The sequence below is a fragment of the Diabrotica undecimpunctata genome, chromosome 1 (assembly GCF_040954645.1).
Source record: "Diabrotica undecimpunctata isolate CICGRU chromosome 1, icDiaUnde3, whole genome shotgun sequence".
NCBI classification, from domain to species: Eukaryota; Metazoa; Arthropoda; class Insecta; order Coleoptera; family Chrysomelidae; genus Diabrotica; species Diabrotica undecimpunctata.
The window spans coordinates 28,884,999-28,903,729 of NC_092803.1; the positions used below are offsets into that span (position 1 = coordinate 28,884,999).

Here is an 18,731-nt window from a genome sequence, read left to right on the forward strand (position 1 = left end):
ATCTGATTCGAATCTTAAAAAGTTACAGTAAGTTTACTCTAAGTTACAAAGTAAGTTCACTCTGTAATCCCTAGACACACTGGTATTGAAGGGAAAGAAAAAGCGTACCTACTTGCCAGGAGAGGGATAAGAGAAACATTAATAGGCCCATAGCCTTTGGTTAGCATTGCAATAAGTACAGCCAAAATAACTGTATTGGACTGGGTGAAACTATTGAGACCTAACCAGTGGTACGAAAAAATGATTCTTAAACATTCCAATGCTTTTATACACAAAAATTCGAAGAATAGATCCAAAGGTCTACTAAATATGGATAGGAATGATCTGCGAATGACCGTAGGTCTCTTAATATGACTCGTTGCCTCAAGGGGCACATAAATAAAGTCAAACTGACAGAAACTGCGGATTCAGATTTTGTTAGGCTGAAAACGAGAACGGTGACTATCTATGCAATTACCCAGGGTTGGATAGGATAAGGCCTGACAGGATTTAAGCATTATCATCTCGAGCCCTTTGACTTGATAGAAGTATCAGGTATCAAGTTAGCAGGTTAACACTTAACCGACGATATAATTCTACAACAAGAGCATGAATAAACAAGAGTTTGATATCGCTTACTGGCTTGCGTACCTTAAACTTGATTTTAGTTTTCAGTTAGTTTGATTTGCATAAGTGTGTGAAATACGTTCAGTTTTCTCAATTACAAAGTAAGATGTCACGAAAAGAAAAACAATATGTTGTACCTAAACTTCTCCAACTAAAAAAATAAAAAAAAAATGATAGTTTATTATTTTTGTTGATGTTAAGCAGTATAAAGTAGTAATTAGAACAGCTGAAGATAAAGACGAGTTTTTTATTGTAATCGATAACATTCATGGAAGCTACTGCCGAAGAAGAGAGAGTATAAGCAGCACAAAAATCCATGTCAGACGTCAAATTGGGGAAGAATTACTTAAACAAAATAATATTACTTTTCAAACTTAATATTTACAAACAAAATATTTGAATATGCGACTCTTTTCCAAATCCACTGTATTTCTTTAACTATTTGTCATTTATTTATTTTCTTATTTTTGTTACAGAGCCACGAGATATGATGCGGTGCCTTGCGCGCTATCTCAGGCGACTCAGTTCAGTGCCTTCACCATGCATATTTTTTTGTCTCATTTTGGTAAGTACCAATAAAATTAAATAAATCAATAACCTACCATAACGCAAATAAGTTACCTAAGCTAGGAACGTTGACTGAGTTTAGATACATTAAAATTTTAGGTGTTGTTTATTACGAAAATACTTCATTAAATACAGTGAACAATAAATCACCAATACCACGTAAAATATCTTCTTTTATTTCTTCTTTTTATGTAGACACGACTCTGTCTGTTTTTCAGCAAGTTGTGATTCCACATTTTTTTTTTAAATTGTTCTTCGTTATTGTTAGTAGTTACTGTTTTTTGTTGTGCAGTGACTCAGTTTATCATTTCAATTAAAATGTTTGAAATTTATAACATTTGTTTAAATTAATACCTTATAATTTGATACTTCATTATGGTTGTTCTATTTTTGGTAAGATTTGATCGTTCACTAAAAATTTAATAAAAGTGCGACAACATTGTCGCATCTGTCGTTTTCATTGACTATTTATGTAGTTTGAAAGTCACTTATTGCATTTTAAGAAAAAATTATACATGGTGTAATATTTAATACGAATCCTTAAATTAATTTTTCCAAAGCCAGTCCTGGAATTTTTTAGTTTAGCTAATACCAGTCGAATGCTTGATAGTAGTGTACTGTATCATGCAAAAATTAAAAAAATCAAATAAGCCGTATAAACACTACAGTAAAATGAAATAAATGGTCAATTACACAAATCACCCTGTTAATTAATAAAGAAGAGGAGTTGACATTTTTTAGTGGCCACATGATATGCTCCCTGAGGGACTCTACATATGGTAGAAGTATGTAAAGTTCCTCATGACTCACCCTGTATATGCATATATGGTAACAAAATAAAAAAAAAATAAATACAAATCCACTTTATTATATTTTAATATAAAATTAGTATTCCACGTTCATCTTCTTAATTTATTCTATAAATGCTGAATTTTATCAAACACATTCTAAAAACCGTTTCTGTATTTACGGATTATGCGGCAAAATTTTCTCATTTATTTTTTAGTAGCCATAATGACATGATAATTTATCGTTTTTGGTAAACCACTAAATTTCTTCCTAAATTGATGTTGACAGTTATGTGATGATCTATCTTTCTTTCGAAGGTCTTAATTAATTTCGGGATCTACTGACAGATGGCAAAAAAATAGTGTGCATTGGAACATTTTGAAATAAATACGTAATAATAGGTACGGGGTCAGAAATTAGTGATATATAATGTGATATATTTGTCATTATTACCATATACTCGTAGTATGTAGATCATTAGATTGTAGATTTTGTTGTTAATAGGCGTACTTCTTCTTCTTTATGTGCCATTTGGCGATCACCATTGCGAAGGCTTCTGGATATTCTGCCACATAATAATTTACCATTTTTTCTGTGAATTAACCAGAACTTTAGATTAAAATAAATTTATTTTGAGGTTTCAATTTCCACTTCGGAAATTTCGAATTTCTTCCTACACCTCCCCGACCGTCCATTTTGCAATTATCAATATACTTGCTAGTATATCGATACTTAATATGAAAAACATTGTAACTCATTTTTGATTAGTTCAGAGGAGAGTGATTTAAAAAAATGTCTACATTTAATTTTTTTACTTCGTCAGCTTTTATATATTTTTTATTTTTTCAAATCCATATTTTATAACTTTTGTTCAGCTTTCATTTTCAAGTATTATATTGTTGTTAAAATTACTGGTCCTTATTTAGGTCGAGTTACAATACAAAGTTTTTTAAGAATTTGATCTGAAGATCATTGTAAGTGGTTTATACAATGATATTTGAACAAAGTATATTTCTTTGATTAGATGCACATAAATGGTAACTAAGGATTAAATATCAATATAAAGAGACTGTTATTAGTTTTGAAGTTATACTTCTATACGCGCGCTCCACGTTGGAAATTTGTATGGGAGTGAATCTGTGAAATCATTACATATGTAAGATAATGAGAAGGAGAGAGACACAAGATATATTTTCTCTCTCTTCCTCTCTCGAATATAAAAATGTTCCTTTTAATATTATATATATTATATAAAGATATATATACATATAATATTATATATATAATAAAATATTTATTAATATTATTATTTATGTGATACGTTTTGTATTATTTATTAAATGTTCATAATTATATTAGTCTTTTGTATTTCAAAATAATAATCTCAATAAATCACTGTATTACCCAGAACTGTCAATTTTGAAATAGGTTTGTGTCATGTCCTCGGTAGTATAGTAGTTGGTATCCCCGCCTGTCACGCGGGAGACCGGGGTTCGATTCCCAGACGGGGAGGACTTTTTTATTAATATTATTACATGGTAAATTAAACATATATGCGTAAGTAGAAAAGTTATGTATATTATTGTCATTTTTAAATACTTATGAATATTGCATTTTAATTTGTATTGTATTATTATATTAATAAAAAAATAAACAATGAATTTTACTGCAGAGTATGTGTAAAAAAATTTTTGCATTCAACTCCTTTCATACATACATGAAAATAAAAATATACATTTTCATCAAAATATTGATTCAATCCTTCATTTACTATACTCCTATTACAGGTCAAAAGTTGTTTATTAATTGTTAGTAAGTTGTTATTAATTCTGTTTCTCTTTCTGCTATGTCTTACCTATAGCATTACATATGTAATGATTGTGCAGATTGACTCCCAAATGAATTTGTAACGGCGAATGCGTGTATAGAAGTGTAACTTCCACCGGCAGTCCTACTGGACTGCCACACCCGTTTTTTTTTATTGATTTTACTTAAGATGTCATTTTTTACTCAAAAATATCTATGAATTCATATCACACATACTACCAAGAAGTAAATAAAATAATATCTGTTAGATTTATTTAATACAAAATATACATTTACAAATTATAAAAGAGTTAAACAAAGTTAACCCCTAGAAAACTTTTATTCACAGTCGTCCTCCGAATATTGTGTTTGTTAAGAGTGGGGAATATTCAAATAAAAACTGCAATATTACTGTTAGACCGTCGGATTTCAATACTAACTTCGACCACGATTTTATCCCGTATGCCTTTTTCTGTACTAAAAATGTCATATAAAATAAGCAAAAAAAAAGGAAATTTATAGTTGAACTAGGGTATGTTTGCTGAAGATCAAATTTTCGGCAACTTTTTCAAATTAAAATTTTTCATAAAAACTAACAAACTTTCAAGTGGCATGAAGGAGAAAATCACGGACATTGACTTAAAAACATTACAGGTTTAATTCATGAATAACACCCTTAAGGTACCAGTTGCCTTTATGCCAACATTTTTAAAAATAAAATGAATACTCCTCTATCGATTTGTAAAATAGCATAAGAGAGAAAAATTTTTCACAAAAGAAAATTTTTTTCCTAAAGAAAATTCAATTTTTACGAAAAGTTCTTAAAAAAAAAGAACTTATCGTGAACGAGGCTATCTGGTACAGCTTTACTAGAGCACAAAGCAACAAGATCTTTATATTTTGAAGTTGGTATGGGAAGTAATCCATTATATGCTTAAAGAAGTTGTAGTTTCCATAAATCTTGTATATTTTTATTCCAGGATTTGTTAGCCCCTCTTTTCTTTTTCTCAAATAAATAAACAATGTTAAGTTTAATGAGACATCAAATAAACTTTGGTATTTAAATATATCTGAATTTTTATTTTGCATCCCAGCTTTTGATAACGTAGAGTTAGCATCGTCAGTTTCACAATTTCACTGTTCTAACTTGAACCAACCAATTATTGACTGGAGGGGAGGCGTCAGCTATCTTCAGTGTTCAAAGGGGGCGGCAGTGCTAAAAGGTTGAAAACCGCTGATATAAAGCATATAAAGACACTGATCTTTTTGGGTGCAAAAAAGCCGATAATAAACTTAGTATTGAATATGTGTTTGTACTGACTTTTGGTGGCTAGCTTATCCCATGGGTGATTCTCTAACATCCATTCATTATAAAGTGAATACAATTTGGGATTAAAGAGTCATCAAAATACATCTTAGTTGTTTTTTGCCTTACAAATTAAGATTCTTTTGCTGGAATAGAGTTTATATTCGCACGAATTGAATTTTTCACATTTTCGTCTACAGCATTTGCTCTTCTTTTATGGCGACCACGCGTATCTCCAGGTATAGCAGCACGATTGTGTAAGCTATTATACAATACACTAATATTTTTTTTGTGTTATTGAGCCTTGAAAATCGCAATTTTGTTTTTTTTTTTTCAGTTTTAAAATGTTTATATCTCCAAAACAATCAAGTTTACAAAAAAATTACAAGGTACCTATTTTGTATAGAATAATCTTAAAAATTGTCCAGGCCGAAAAAATTGATTGTTTCAATTTGATTAAAAAAATTGTTTAAAAAAATTTGTAAATAAAACCTTTTTTTAGGCTCCCGGGTTTGTCGGTGTGTTGTAAATAAAAATACTTAACTTTTGCTTATATTTTATTGCTTAAACGTTTCGGATATTTGCCATTTTCAATAAGCACTTTATTTTATAAATATTACATGTTTACAAAGAAATAACAATCTATAAAAAAATTTAAACAACTTTTCGCCTGGGTGACGTCTTGATCCTTATTTTGGGGTATCTCTTGAAAGTAATTATATAAACAAAAATCTCATGATTTTTTTTTCTGAATGAACCTGAGCTTTTGGTTTTGTCTAAATCATATATTCTAGATGCGTACAAATCCAATGGTGACTGACAGAAAATTCGAGATAGTAAACAGTTGCAACATATTTTCATTGAGTGATGGCACTTCGTCTAAAGTTCTCTAGAATTCGTGACAGAAGCGCATGTCGTCACAATATGACTAAACACTGCAAAAAACTCACCATGGCATATTTTTTATTTCCTATCGATAATTTTTTCATTCATAATTTCCTATGTTCTCTAAAATTTCGACATATGACAACGCTGTGCGAAAGTGACATCATACGAAACAGATTTAGTCGAACAGAGGCAATATTTTAATATTAGGTAATAGTTCAAATATTTAAAAAATATCAAAACTTATTGGGTATCCAAAGTTCCTTAACCCAACGAAAGAGGTCACATAATACATCGACATATGATTAAAAAAACTAACTATAATCACCTCTAACGAAATTCAAAAGAAATCTTCTTAATTTCTAATCAAATATTTCTACCTAATAAGGATTTTTATGTTCTTCATAATAATTTACAATAGATAACCCAACCAAACATTATATTCAACTAACGGTTCTGGTATTGTTAATTACTTGTTTCCATATTCTTGCATATTCAATTTTAGGTATGGTTTTCAGATTTAATCGTCTGATTTTTTTTAAATAAAATTAAACAAATTTAATAGCTTCTAACGGAAACATGTATAGAATAAATAATGTTTGTTGGAATTTGTAATGATTATCAAACTATTGAATACAGCAATCAGAAATTAATAAATTTAAAATTAATGCATATTAAATCGCAAAGCCAAAAAATAGTATCTAATATTGTTTGAAAAAGAAAGTACTACAGACCAATTTTTTATCAAATTATTTGGAAAATCTTAAGTTGCAATAGGTAATTTTTTCTTCCGTAAAAAGATCTGTCGCATCCTTTTTTATCATCATGATTCTGGCTTTACAAGCCAGCCTTTATCGTCTTCATCGATATTATCAATGAACCTTGTTCTGGGTTTTCCTCTTCTTCTCTGACCAATGAATCTTTCAAGGAGCGTTTTTCTAGCTGGGTCATGTTGTTCCATCCGCATAACATGCCCTGTCCACCTCAGACGTACTATCTTAATATGTTTTATCATATCAGGTTATCATATCAGGTTCCTGGTATATTCTATAAAATTCCAAGTTGTATCGTCTTCTCCACACTTCATTCTCATCCACTGTACTTTTGTGTCTAATATTGTTCGAAAATAAAATACTATTATAGCCCAATTTTTTATCGACTTATTTGGAAAATCCCAAGTCACAACAGGTCATTTTTATTGCGCAAAAAGATGTGTCGCAACCTTTTTAAACAACGTAAAATGGATAATTTCCTAGGATCACGAAAATCAATTACATAAGATCAGCTAATAAAATTATTTCCACTTACTTTTGTTAAAATTTATCGATCTATCCCAGTTATCCTCAGAATTTCGATCATCTTTTGATGGTTCACGCAGTCAAATGCGTTTTAATAATCAATAAAACCTGCATATACATCTACATTCATGTCTCTGCATCCATTTCGAAATCCGAATTGAGTGTCACTCATCTGAAACTCACACTTTTTGTAAATTCGTGTATAAATGATTCTAAAAAAGTTTTAAGGACATGAGACATCATGCTTAATATTCGATATGCATCACAGTGTGAGGCATTGGATTTTTTTGGTAATGTTACGAATGTTGATTTTAGCCAGTCTGGTGGTATCTGTTTTATATTATATCTTATTGAATAGTGCTGTTATTAAGTCGAGGCTTTTGCTTTCGTTGTCTGCAATTAATTTAAGTATTTCGACATTGATATTGCCTGCACTGGTGGCTTTTCCGTTTCTTTGAGCTTTTACGGCATAAATAATTCTTTTGTTATTTATGAAACTTTATTTATAATATTTGGTTGACATCCAGTTTTCTATAGCTTCTCTGCACTTTTTTCTAATGATTTTATTGACTCGTTTGTATTCTCTTTAGTTTGTTTTATGTTTTCGTTTTAGGTCCACGAGGTCCATGGTCTCTTGTGTTATTCGTTCTTGTTTTTTGTTGTTTTTCGTGAACCGGATGTCGCCTTCTTGTATCTTTGTTATTTTCCTTTTTGGAGTAATCCATGTTACTTCAACGTCTGTTTTTACCAAGTTCTTTAGGGTTTTTATTTCTTTCTTAAACTTGATACTCATTTCATTTTTCTTTTCAGAGTTCTTCAGTTGTGAGATGTCTATTTTTCTTGACACTTTTCCCTTTTAACTATTAACTATAACTCTTGTTATGTTATTATATTATTAAAATTGTCTTTGTCTTCTGTATCTTATTAAATCCTGCATACCAGGTTGTTTTTTATGCATTAGTTTCCTACATGATCTTTTATAATTTTACCTGCTCTGTACCTTAATATATTCATTTCTGACACTATAAGTATATTTTTGGCTTTATTAGTTTATATTTAATATTGCTCCATATTAAACATATTGCTTCATATATATATATATATATATATATATATATATATATATATATATACATATATATATATATATATATATTGTTATGATGTGTTTTTTTTGTTTGAATGATGAGCAATGAGTATTTTTAATAATATATAGGGTTTTTATCGCGGTTCTCAAAGAATTAGCTTGTAAGTACTTTTTTAAATTATCTTTATTATAACTATTATGAAACACACATATATATCTAACCTAGTCAATGTAAATTTAAAATAAACTATCTTTAAACTGATATTCTTATAAAACTAATTAAATTCTATAGACAATCTAAAATTTAAACAAACTATCTTCAAAATTGAAATTGTTATGACACTAACTAAATTATATTAACAAAATTTTGTACCTTTCTTTCACTGAATGCCTAAATGAACTGTTTTCCACTAAGTATATAGATTCTAATCACCACTGAAAGTCTTCGTACTTCGGTTATCCTGTTTTTGTGAAATTTCTTTTTCCAATTATCAGCTTCTACCAATTTAAGATATAGTTCCAGCATTTATACACCACCAACCAAACCAGCAAACAGCATTTATATTTATTCTTCTTTTCAATATACCAATATCCAATTATTATAAGTTGATTTATACTAATCTCCAACCATAATATAATTTAATTTCTTCCAATATACCTTTTTTTATCTTCAATAATTATTTATGTATAATTATAAATGTGCATTAAATTATATGCATAATTTTTAATCTTCATTTAACTCACTATATTAAACTATTGGACTATTTGTACTTGTTTCACTGACTCTAACTAACTTTCATAATAAACTGCTTGACTTCTGACTAAAAACTTCCAAAAACTGCCATCTTGAATCCAAATCACGGGTATTTATATCTTTTGGACATTCTAGAACCATCTCGTAAGAGATCATGTTCCAATTTGTTCTATTTCATACTTGTATGAATTTTCTGGAACAAACCATTTCGCAAACATGGCCATCTCCGGAGATCCAGAGAATTCCATTCTTTTCTATTAATAATTTTGTTTACATTTAGGCTTTTCAGATCAGAATATATAATTAAATTAGTAACTAACACTCTAATTTAATAAAATACACATTTCAAACAATATAATATTATAACCCACTTTATATTCGTAAATATTCTTAAACGTCACTTCAGAGTATAAATATCTGTCAATCTCCGAGAGTATTTTTGGTTGCCTAAGCACATGGCTCACTTATATATATTTACAACATTAAAATTACTAAATACAACTTTTTACACTTATTATATGCTAATTTATTAAAAATGCCCTCACATAAATATATTTTTATTAAATTCTCTAGTATATAACTTATTTAAAATAATCAAATACTTTTTTATATCTAATATTATGTAGTATATAACTTATAAATTATTTTCTATAAACCCTAATCGTCACAATATATATATATATATATATATATATATATATATATCTATATATATATATATATATATATATATATATTACTCCATATTCAAAACCTACAAACACACAGAAGGGATCAAAGAACTGCATCTCTAAAATAACTTTTGAATGCAACCATTTTATCTGAGCAAAACTTCAAGATCATTAAGTGTTCACTATGGATAAATGATTGTAAATAACTAATTAAAGCCAGATATTTTGATATCTCAGGAGACCAGGTAGCTTGACGACCATCGTCATTATAATATTCGTGTTCCGTGATCTCAAAAACCTCAAAAAAATGACTGTCAAATAATTTAGAATGAAATTAATAGATTCCAGGAGAAGAGGTCCATCCTGGGCACCAAGTAGCTCAAGAACTATTGTTAATTACTATTTAAATGGAAATAAGCCACAATTAAAGGTTAAAGTACGTTTATTGATCTTTCAATTTCCACTTCGGAAATCGTTCTTAAAATACAAATGTTTGTAAAATATATCCAATACGCAGATATATAGGTAGTATATACTACGGCTAACTAACCTTCAAGCCTGTACGAACTGTAGAGCTTTCTTCATAAATGAATTAAATTAAATAAACACGATTTATAGGTTCTTTTAAATAAATAACTTAACTATTAATCAACTAGAACTTATGACAAAATTGAACAAAAGTAACTGTCAAAAACGAATAATTCTCTTCCAATATAAAGCGAGTTTTCATCTGATGAGCTCTAACAAGTACATAAAATTATTGGAATTACGAACATCGAATTGGACGTTATCATGGAATTTAATTATAACTGGAAATGCATGATTTGTTTTTAATTACAAAAATTATTGCTTCCCACAAAATTAAATTGAAGGATTACAGTTTTCCACGTAAAACACACATGGTTTGTAGATATCTTGTTATGAATGGAAAATGTGATTGTAAAATTGTTCGCATTGTGTAGAAAAATTGTATTTAAATTTATGTAGAGTATTCTCAAAATCAATAAACTAATTTTTATCCAAATAATTATGTATTTAAAGTAAAGTTTAATACAATATTACTTAAAAATAATTATTACTGTGCAAGGCGCATCGACATTAACACTTTAATTTTTTTTGACTAACAAAATATCCCAAAATAATGACCTGTGGTAAAATAATATTAAGAGAAAAGTCAAAAAAAGTTCATGGGTTGAGCGTACGAAACTATCTTACATAAGACAATGGACTGGCATTCAGGTGAAAGATCTGCTTTAAACGGCTACTGATACAGAAAGATTCTATGGTATTATTGACATAGTGATTAGTGATAGCCAACGCCGAAGAATACAGTGAGATGAAAAACACGACAAACACAAACGAGAAAACTCTTGGGAAGAAAGAAAAAAAAAACAATACTTAAAAACACGAATACAACCACGAATAGAACAACTTGAGGAGGAATATAGAACCAGTTAGTATTAGTAGTGTTCCAGAAATGAACATATCGTTTAGAATATAAAATAAAAATATAATTCCTTAGACTTTTCTTAGTGTAGAATAAGTAAAATATTCACTAATATCAAGTTTGCTCGGGACAGCCATTGGGACATTGGCGCCACAGCCTCTTAAATAGTTTTCACACCTAAATACAAGAGGGGTAATCTACACTTTTACGCACCAAGTATTATTTTATTAGTTCGTTCTCACAGATCGCCCTTGAGGCATCGTATTTTAAAACACTCTCAATTCACGTATAAAATATTTCTCTACGCCGAAATCAGGCATTTTTCTCATAAATACGGTTTTCTCTTTTACGTGTGATAAAGAAAGAATTATTTGATATTGTACTATCAGCTACGGTCGTTTTGAACCTCTTTACTCTAAAAATAGTTAATTATAAGTCGATAAATTAAAGGTGATTTTATTTCTCTGGAGTTATATTTGCTCACATTAACAATCCTTATCCTTCAACGGTCACTGAAGAACCAAACCTATGGAGATACATCCACTCACAAGTCCTTTGAAGTAAGGCTTGGAATCAAAAGATTTCCAACCCTCTCATATAGGGAGCCAGTTACAAGGCTCCCACTCATTTCGTGGTCCTATCGAGCACAGATTATTTGATGAAACAGGACTGAAGAAAGAAAAGGATTACACACGCCGGAGAGCAACAGGAAGAAAGAATAATGGTTTCTCGTCACTAGAAGAAAGATTGCACAAGTTGACCTTCGTTCAAGATTAGACACGTGTGTTTTGTGAAAAGTGCGTTATGTGCTGGTAAGCGACAGCGGTAATTATTTTGGATACTTGAAAAACATTTGGTGAGGTTAAAACTCTTTCTATATATTTCTATAGTCACTGCATGCACACATTTATATTTGGTAGATATTTGTCTCGACTTTTATTTGTTTATTAATATTTATATTAACTAATGGCTTTGATTTGACAACAGATCTTTCTTCTCAATATCGCTAAAGATAGCTGACAATTATTTATTATACAGATTGTCTCACAGCCCGCTCTCACGAATAATATTTGTTTATCACTCTAGTAAAAATACTCTATTAAAATTAAAATCGCGTCTTAGTTAAAAAAGACATTTACACTAAACAAAATCATTCACTCTTATTTCTCGCTCAGCATATATTTGCAAATAAATTCACTTTAAATAAAAAATGGAAGCTTTAAAGAAAAAGCGCAAATCACTTAAAGCATCAATTACACGTATCTCAGAATGGTTTATAGCCAATAAAGACACAGAAAACGAAATACTTGATTTTGAAAATAGGAAAGAAAAACTTTTTAATTTTTTCACACAATATGAACAAATTCAATTAGAAATCGAACAGACTGATGACAGCGACCAACAATTAGCTGATCGAGCAAATGTTGAAGAAAAATACTTCAACACACTCAAAGGTTTGCAAAGAAAAATAATAGAATTAAATTTAACAGAAAATAAAGCACCTAGCTCAAATAATAATGCTGTTTCCAGTGCGAGGCTGCCTGAAATTAGCATGAAAACCTTTACCGGAAATTTCTCAGAATTCAATGAATTCTTTCAACTATTTGAAACTCTGATCACAAACAATTCAAGTTTAAATAATGTACAAAAGTTTATATATTTAAAATCCTTCCTCAAAGGAGAACCTTTAAACTTAATTAGCAGTATCGAAGTAGTAGATGCAAATTTTGCTATCGCTATAAAAACCCTAAAAGAAAGATATGATGACAAATCACGAGTGATTAGTACTCTTATAAAAAGGCTGTTTACGTCTCAATCTCTAGTTAAATGCACTCCTCGGGTACTAAGAGATTCTTGTACACACGAAGCAAACGCTTCAAGCTCTTAGTAATCTCGAAGTTCCAATTGAACATTGGGACCTCCTTTTAATAGAAATATTTTTAGAAAAAATAGATTTTGCTTCTCACAAGGCTTTTGAATATGAAGTAGGTTCTAAGAATATTCCAACACTCAATCAATTTTTTGAATTTCTAGAAAAAAGGTGTGATGTTTTAGAGAAACTTAATTACACTGAAACTCAGTCAAAGTTTATTAATAAAGTCACTCAAAAAACTGCTCATATTTCCACTATAAATAATAATAAATCTAGCTATAAAAATTGCATATTTTGTAAACAAACTGGTCATAAAATATATCAGTGTAACTTATTTAAAGACACAAATTCTCGAGAAAGGTTTAATTTTGTAAAGCAAGCACAGCTTTGCAGAAACTGTTTTGGCACTAAGCATTTTACTGATAAATGCATCTCTAAATACACATGTAAAATTTGCAATAAAAAGCACAATACACTTCTGCATGAAGAAAATAATTTTTCTCACACTCATCAAAATAATTTATTCTCTCCCACTCGAAGCAATCAAAGTGCTTCAAATTCACATGATGGTAATCAAAGTCACGCCAATAGGCAACAACCATGCTTTAATGCACCACAAACCTATGGAGATACATCCACTCACAAGTCCTTTGAAGTAAGGCTTGGAATCAAAAGATTTCCAACCCTCGAATGTAGGGATCCAGTTACAAGGCCCCCACAAGTAGTTTAACAGGGAGATAAATGCAATGGAGAACAAGGGGGTCAACTGTCTGCGATTTTTAAAAGATGAGACAGGATAATTACTTACATATGATGGGAAGATAAGTCGTTAATAGAGATAATACTTAAAGCAACTGTTAAATATCGAGATACCCATAATAATATGAAGAAAGCCACCATCAGTCAGCTGAACTTGAGATATTAATACAATAGCTGAACGAAATAAGAGCAGCAATTTTTTTTCAAAAAAATTATAAAACTCCTGGCTGAGACGGCATTTACGTGAAATTACTTCTAAGAGAAGAGGAAAGCTTTATTTGGAAAGATATCGTCTCACAAGCTGAGTCTAGAAAAAAAAAAGGAAGTTTTGAAATAGTAAAACAAAAGCCATATAGTACTTATTCACAAAAAGGGAGATAAGAGACTTATGTAATACAACTTATAACGTAATGCCTATAATACAGTATAGCCCAAAATAAACATTACTGAACTTATTGCTATTGTTTTAACAATTGACACCTTATTACATGTTCTAAATGTGCTCCTATTCGTTCAAGATAGACTTCATACCAGGTGTTTCGTGTTTCAGGTTTCTCGTCATGTTATGGAATAAGGGTTGTCTCAGGTTTGCGAAGAAGGCTCCAACGGCATACTTTAATTCACAGATGGTTTGTGGTAGCCGTTTAAAAGTGGCAGTTTTAGCCATACCCCAAATGTATGCGTCTGGTAGTGTAAGGTCTGGAAAATGTGAAGGATAAAGAAACTCAGTAAATCATGAAATGAATCTTCTTGGAAATGGTCCTTGAAGAAATTGACGACTTGCTATAGCAGTATGACAAGTTGCCCCGTCCTGCTGTAGAAATTGGTCTCGAAATGCCAAATAAGGCCCACGTAGATCAGGAATATAGCGTGTTAAAATTTGTATGTACCTCTGTTGATTAAGTGTGACTTGCCTTCCATTTTGTTCGATAAAGTACGGCCCAATTCTTAAACCGTGTTCCTAAACCGTGGATTCCGTGTTCCTAAACTGCACATCAGACACTTACTTTTACACTATGTAAAGAAACTTCTTGAACTTCATCTGGTCTGGTAAAGCCCAGAAATCAATTTGTGCGACGATTTATATGGCCCTAAAAATCAAAATGTGCTTCGTTTAAGGATGTAATTGTTGATGTACCTGATCACATACAAAAATGCACCCAGCTCCTTCAGGAAGCAAGGACGTTCTTTTTAAGCTAAGATACAAGGCTGTCATTGACTGGTTGGATTTCGGATTTTCCAAGATTCGCTCAAAAACACGTTCATGGTTATTGTGGTTGTTAACTATTATGGGACGCCTTGAGTTTTCTTTTCGTTCGTACAATACATTATACGTATTTTTTTACTTTTTAATAACCTCCAAAATTATGGCACCACTTGGAGAACGTTTATTAAATCGTTGTGTGAATTAATCACACATCTTTCGCACACTTGCACCATTACGTCGGCCGATTCCGTATGAGCGAAAATAATACTCCACCAGAAACACTTTCTCCTCTGTACTTAACAGTATTTTTATTAATTAGGCTTTACTAATTAATTGTTTAAGGATTACTTGACAGGTCTATACTAGTTAATTTGGGTATGACAGCGCCCACAAAGATACACGTATATTTTAGTTTCAGTACTGTTTATTTCGGGCTATACTGTATTATTGAGAAGGCTAAGATATAATATGGCGATTACCAGTGTGGATTTAGATTGGAAAAATCAATAATAGACCAGATGTTTTTGAAAGAAAAATTGGAAATGCAACCTTTTCATACGTCAAATCTTTGTACCTATATTTTAAACAATCGTATGATTTTGTAAACGAAGATGTGTTCTGGAAGGTTATGGGAGAAATTAAAGTATAGACACTGATTAGAAACTCATCCGAACGGATCAGAATTGGCAATACCACATCAGAAGAATTTCCTATTGACACTGATCTTAAGCAAGTAGATCTTTTGCCCCTTTGTTGTTTAATTTTGCCTTAAAATATGCAATAAGAATAGCACAGCCAGAGTTGACAAACGGTTTTAGTGCTCCAAGACCAAGAATTAAAATGTATTCGTCAATGGATACAGCTATGAAGTAATTAAAGAATTCAAATACCTGTAAGCGATCATAAAAGCGGAAAACAGATATGAAAAGGGCATATTACTTTTTAGAAATGTAGCTTAAATCAAGAACATTGTCAATAGCGGTAAAATAACAGTATATAAAACCATAATCTGTCCTACGACAACATATGAAAAGAAGACACGGACGCTAAACCAGCGTTCAGCAATGAAATTACTGGAATTGGAATGAAAGATACTACGAACTATCTTTGGACCTTTCGAGGGAGACGAGATAAAAGATAAAAACAAACACATAATCAGGAACTCCAAACACTCTAAGGAGATGAAAAGATAGTTTGCTACATCCAGGTAAAAAATATGTTTACTTAAATCTAAGACTTAATGAAATACTCAAATTACCAATAATATCTTCATCAAAGCTTCTATTAAATCCTGTTATACACAACGTATTCGCTGACCGCTTCAAAAGTTGTTTTCAAACTTCAAATCGAACTGATCACCCTTTCTATTACCGCCTACATACCTACTTATTAACAATGAGTATTCATTTTCCAGACACCTACGATATCTCCTCAATTCAAACCCCTTCTCCTTGGACAATTCGACATCCCTCTACTGACACCAGCTTATTGCGCCTAAACAAATCAGAAACGCCAGCAAGTCAAATTAATCAAGAATTTCTAAAAATATTAAACAAATAAAATATGCTGTTTCAAAGTTTACACCGATGCCTCCAAAAACGAAGACGAAACTAGAGCAGCAATCTACTCATCAGATTATACAGAAGCTTACAAATTACCTTTATATACAACAACATTCTCAGCTGAACTGTATGCGATACTAAAAGCACTAGTTCTGATAGTTAACAAAAATAAAAAGAGAAATATCATTATTACAGATTCTCTCAGCTCAATAATGGCATTAAACCAAGTCTACTGTAATCATCCACTACTCCTTCTCATTAAAAAGGAACTAAAACATGCAGAAAATATGAACATTAAAGTTAATTTTATATGGGTACCGTCACATACTGGAATCGAAGGAAACGAGGTTGTAGATAAAATAGCAAAAAATGCACTTACTAACCCAAACGCAGAAGAGAATACGAAAGTTTTTCACACCGATCTGAAAGCATTCTTTAAAGAAAGGATTAATTCAATATGACAGGATACATGGAAGAACTCCCCAACCAAGCTGTACGAAGTTGATAAGAATCATAAAAAATTCTCAAAATTTAACAATAGAAGACAACAAGTAACCTTCACTTGCCTCCGGATTGGCCATACTCGGTTTACACACGACTACCTACTAAAACGTACTGATAAACCTGTGTGTGACATGTGTAAAAGTGTCTGTCTTAACGGTAAAACATTGTTTATCGCAGTGCCCCAAGTACGATGTGCAACGCAAAATGTATAACATACCATCAACATTAAACAGTGCTCTTGGAAAAGACAGTAATACTAAAAATATTTTCGCCTTTCTCAAAGACTGCAAGCTGATATCGAAAATCTAATATTTTACTGTGTATAGATCTAGGTTTATTTCTATTTATGTATTGCTATAGTTAATATTCTATTGTTAACTTCTAACTCTGTATCACAATCCATACACGCTAATCCTGCGTGGTTGATGCGTCATATAAGGAAAAAAAAAGCTTCTATTATCTATAATTTCATTATTTGCGGAACGGAATTTCTCTAAGACTAACTTCGAAGAACTTATCATTGGGATTTTCCCACTTGAACCGTTCAAATAAAATTATTATTCTCCGTTTGTCGAATTTACAGTATAATAGTATTGTCATTTAAGCGTTATTAAAATAAAATGAAATCAAAAGGGAAACAAGGAGATTTCATATCACGAAAAGCTACTTAACAGAGCACTCAAATGTCTTTAAAACAAGCTTGGAACAAATTATGTTATAATAAACGATTGGCACTTCAGTTCTCTGCGATACGCTGACGACATTATAAAGCTATTAAATAAAATTAGTGCAAAAAAATGAGTGAAGTGATTATTTTGCATCAGAAGTATAGGATTATAATTTACTTGAAATATTAGTGACCATGTTGTTTATGTTTTGTGAAACAGATGTCTGATTTCTAATAACACAATTTGAAATATGAAAATTCCTCCAAATTTTTATTTTTAAAAGACATCCATCATTTGAACCAAAATCAATAAAAATTTCTCATATTTTAGAACTGAATTTTAAAGCGTGTTTTAATCTTAGTCCCTAACCAATTGCCTGTAGTATCCAAGTGGTAGATATATTAGAAGTGGGTAATCAAATCCCGTATTGTAGGTTGTCTTCGATGGTTTTGCTCGGTAGACTTCGAGAATTTCACGGAATCGCTGCCATAATCAACTTATGATGTCAATATGGTCGCCAACATCACAAAAAGATAGGCACCTACACTAGTGGCCAAAATTCTGGAAACTTTTCAAAAATTTTAGTTTTGTTATCAGCATTCCTCTTTTTCACAAGACTTATATTATTTATAAGTTTATCTATAATTTTATTACATCGTTTTATGCTTCTACTTAATATTTAACATCTATTTTAAGGGGGAAAATCCTCTAAAAATTTAAAAATAAATAAAACAACAGCCGTTAGCTATTAGTAGATATATTTAAAAAAAATGGTACAATGATTATTATCAACAAAATTAGTATTTGGTAGGATAACCTTTGTTTTTTAGGGCAGAATCAATTCTGCGAGGCATGGAGTTGACGAGACGAGCCAAATCTTCTGGTGTAATAACTCCAAACCAGTTTTGAATAATGGCTTCTATCAGTTCTCTCTTGTTGCTT

General features: G+C 30.7%; 1 protein-coding gene across 1 annotated transcript in view; it reads left to right on the forward strand.

The window, feature by feature from the left end:
• m (zona pellucida domain-containing protein miniature) overlaps positions 1-18,731 on the forward strand; it is a 360,187-nt gene that overhangs the window by 95,069 nt on the left and 246,387 nt on the right. Inside the window, exon 2 of the mRNA XM_072540065.1 lies at positions 1,083-1,171. Coding sequence (XP_072396166.1) covers positions 1,094-1,171 — 78 coding nt within the window. The 5' untranslated portion in view covers positions 1,083-1,093. The remainder of the gene's footprint in view (positions 1-1,082; positions 1,172-18,731) is intronic.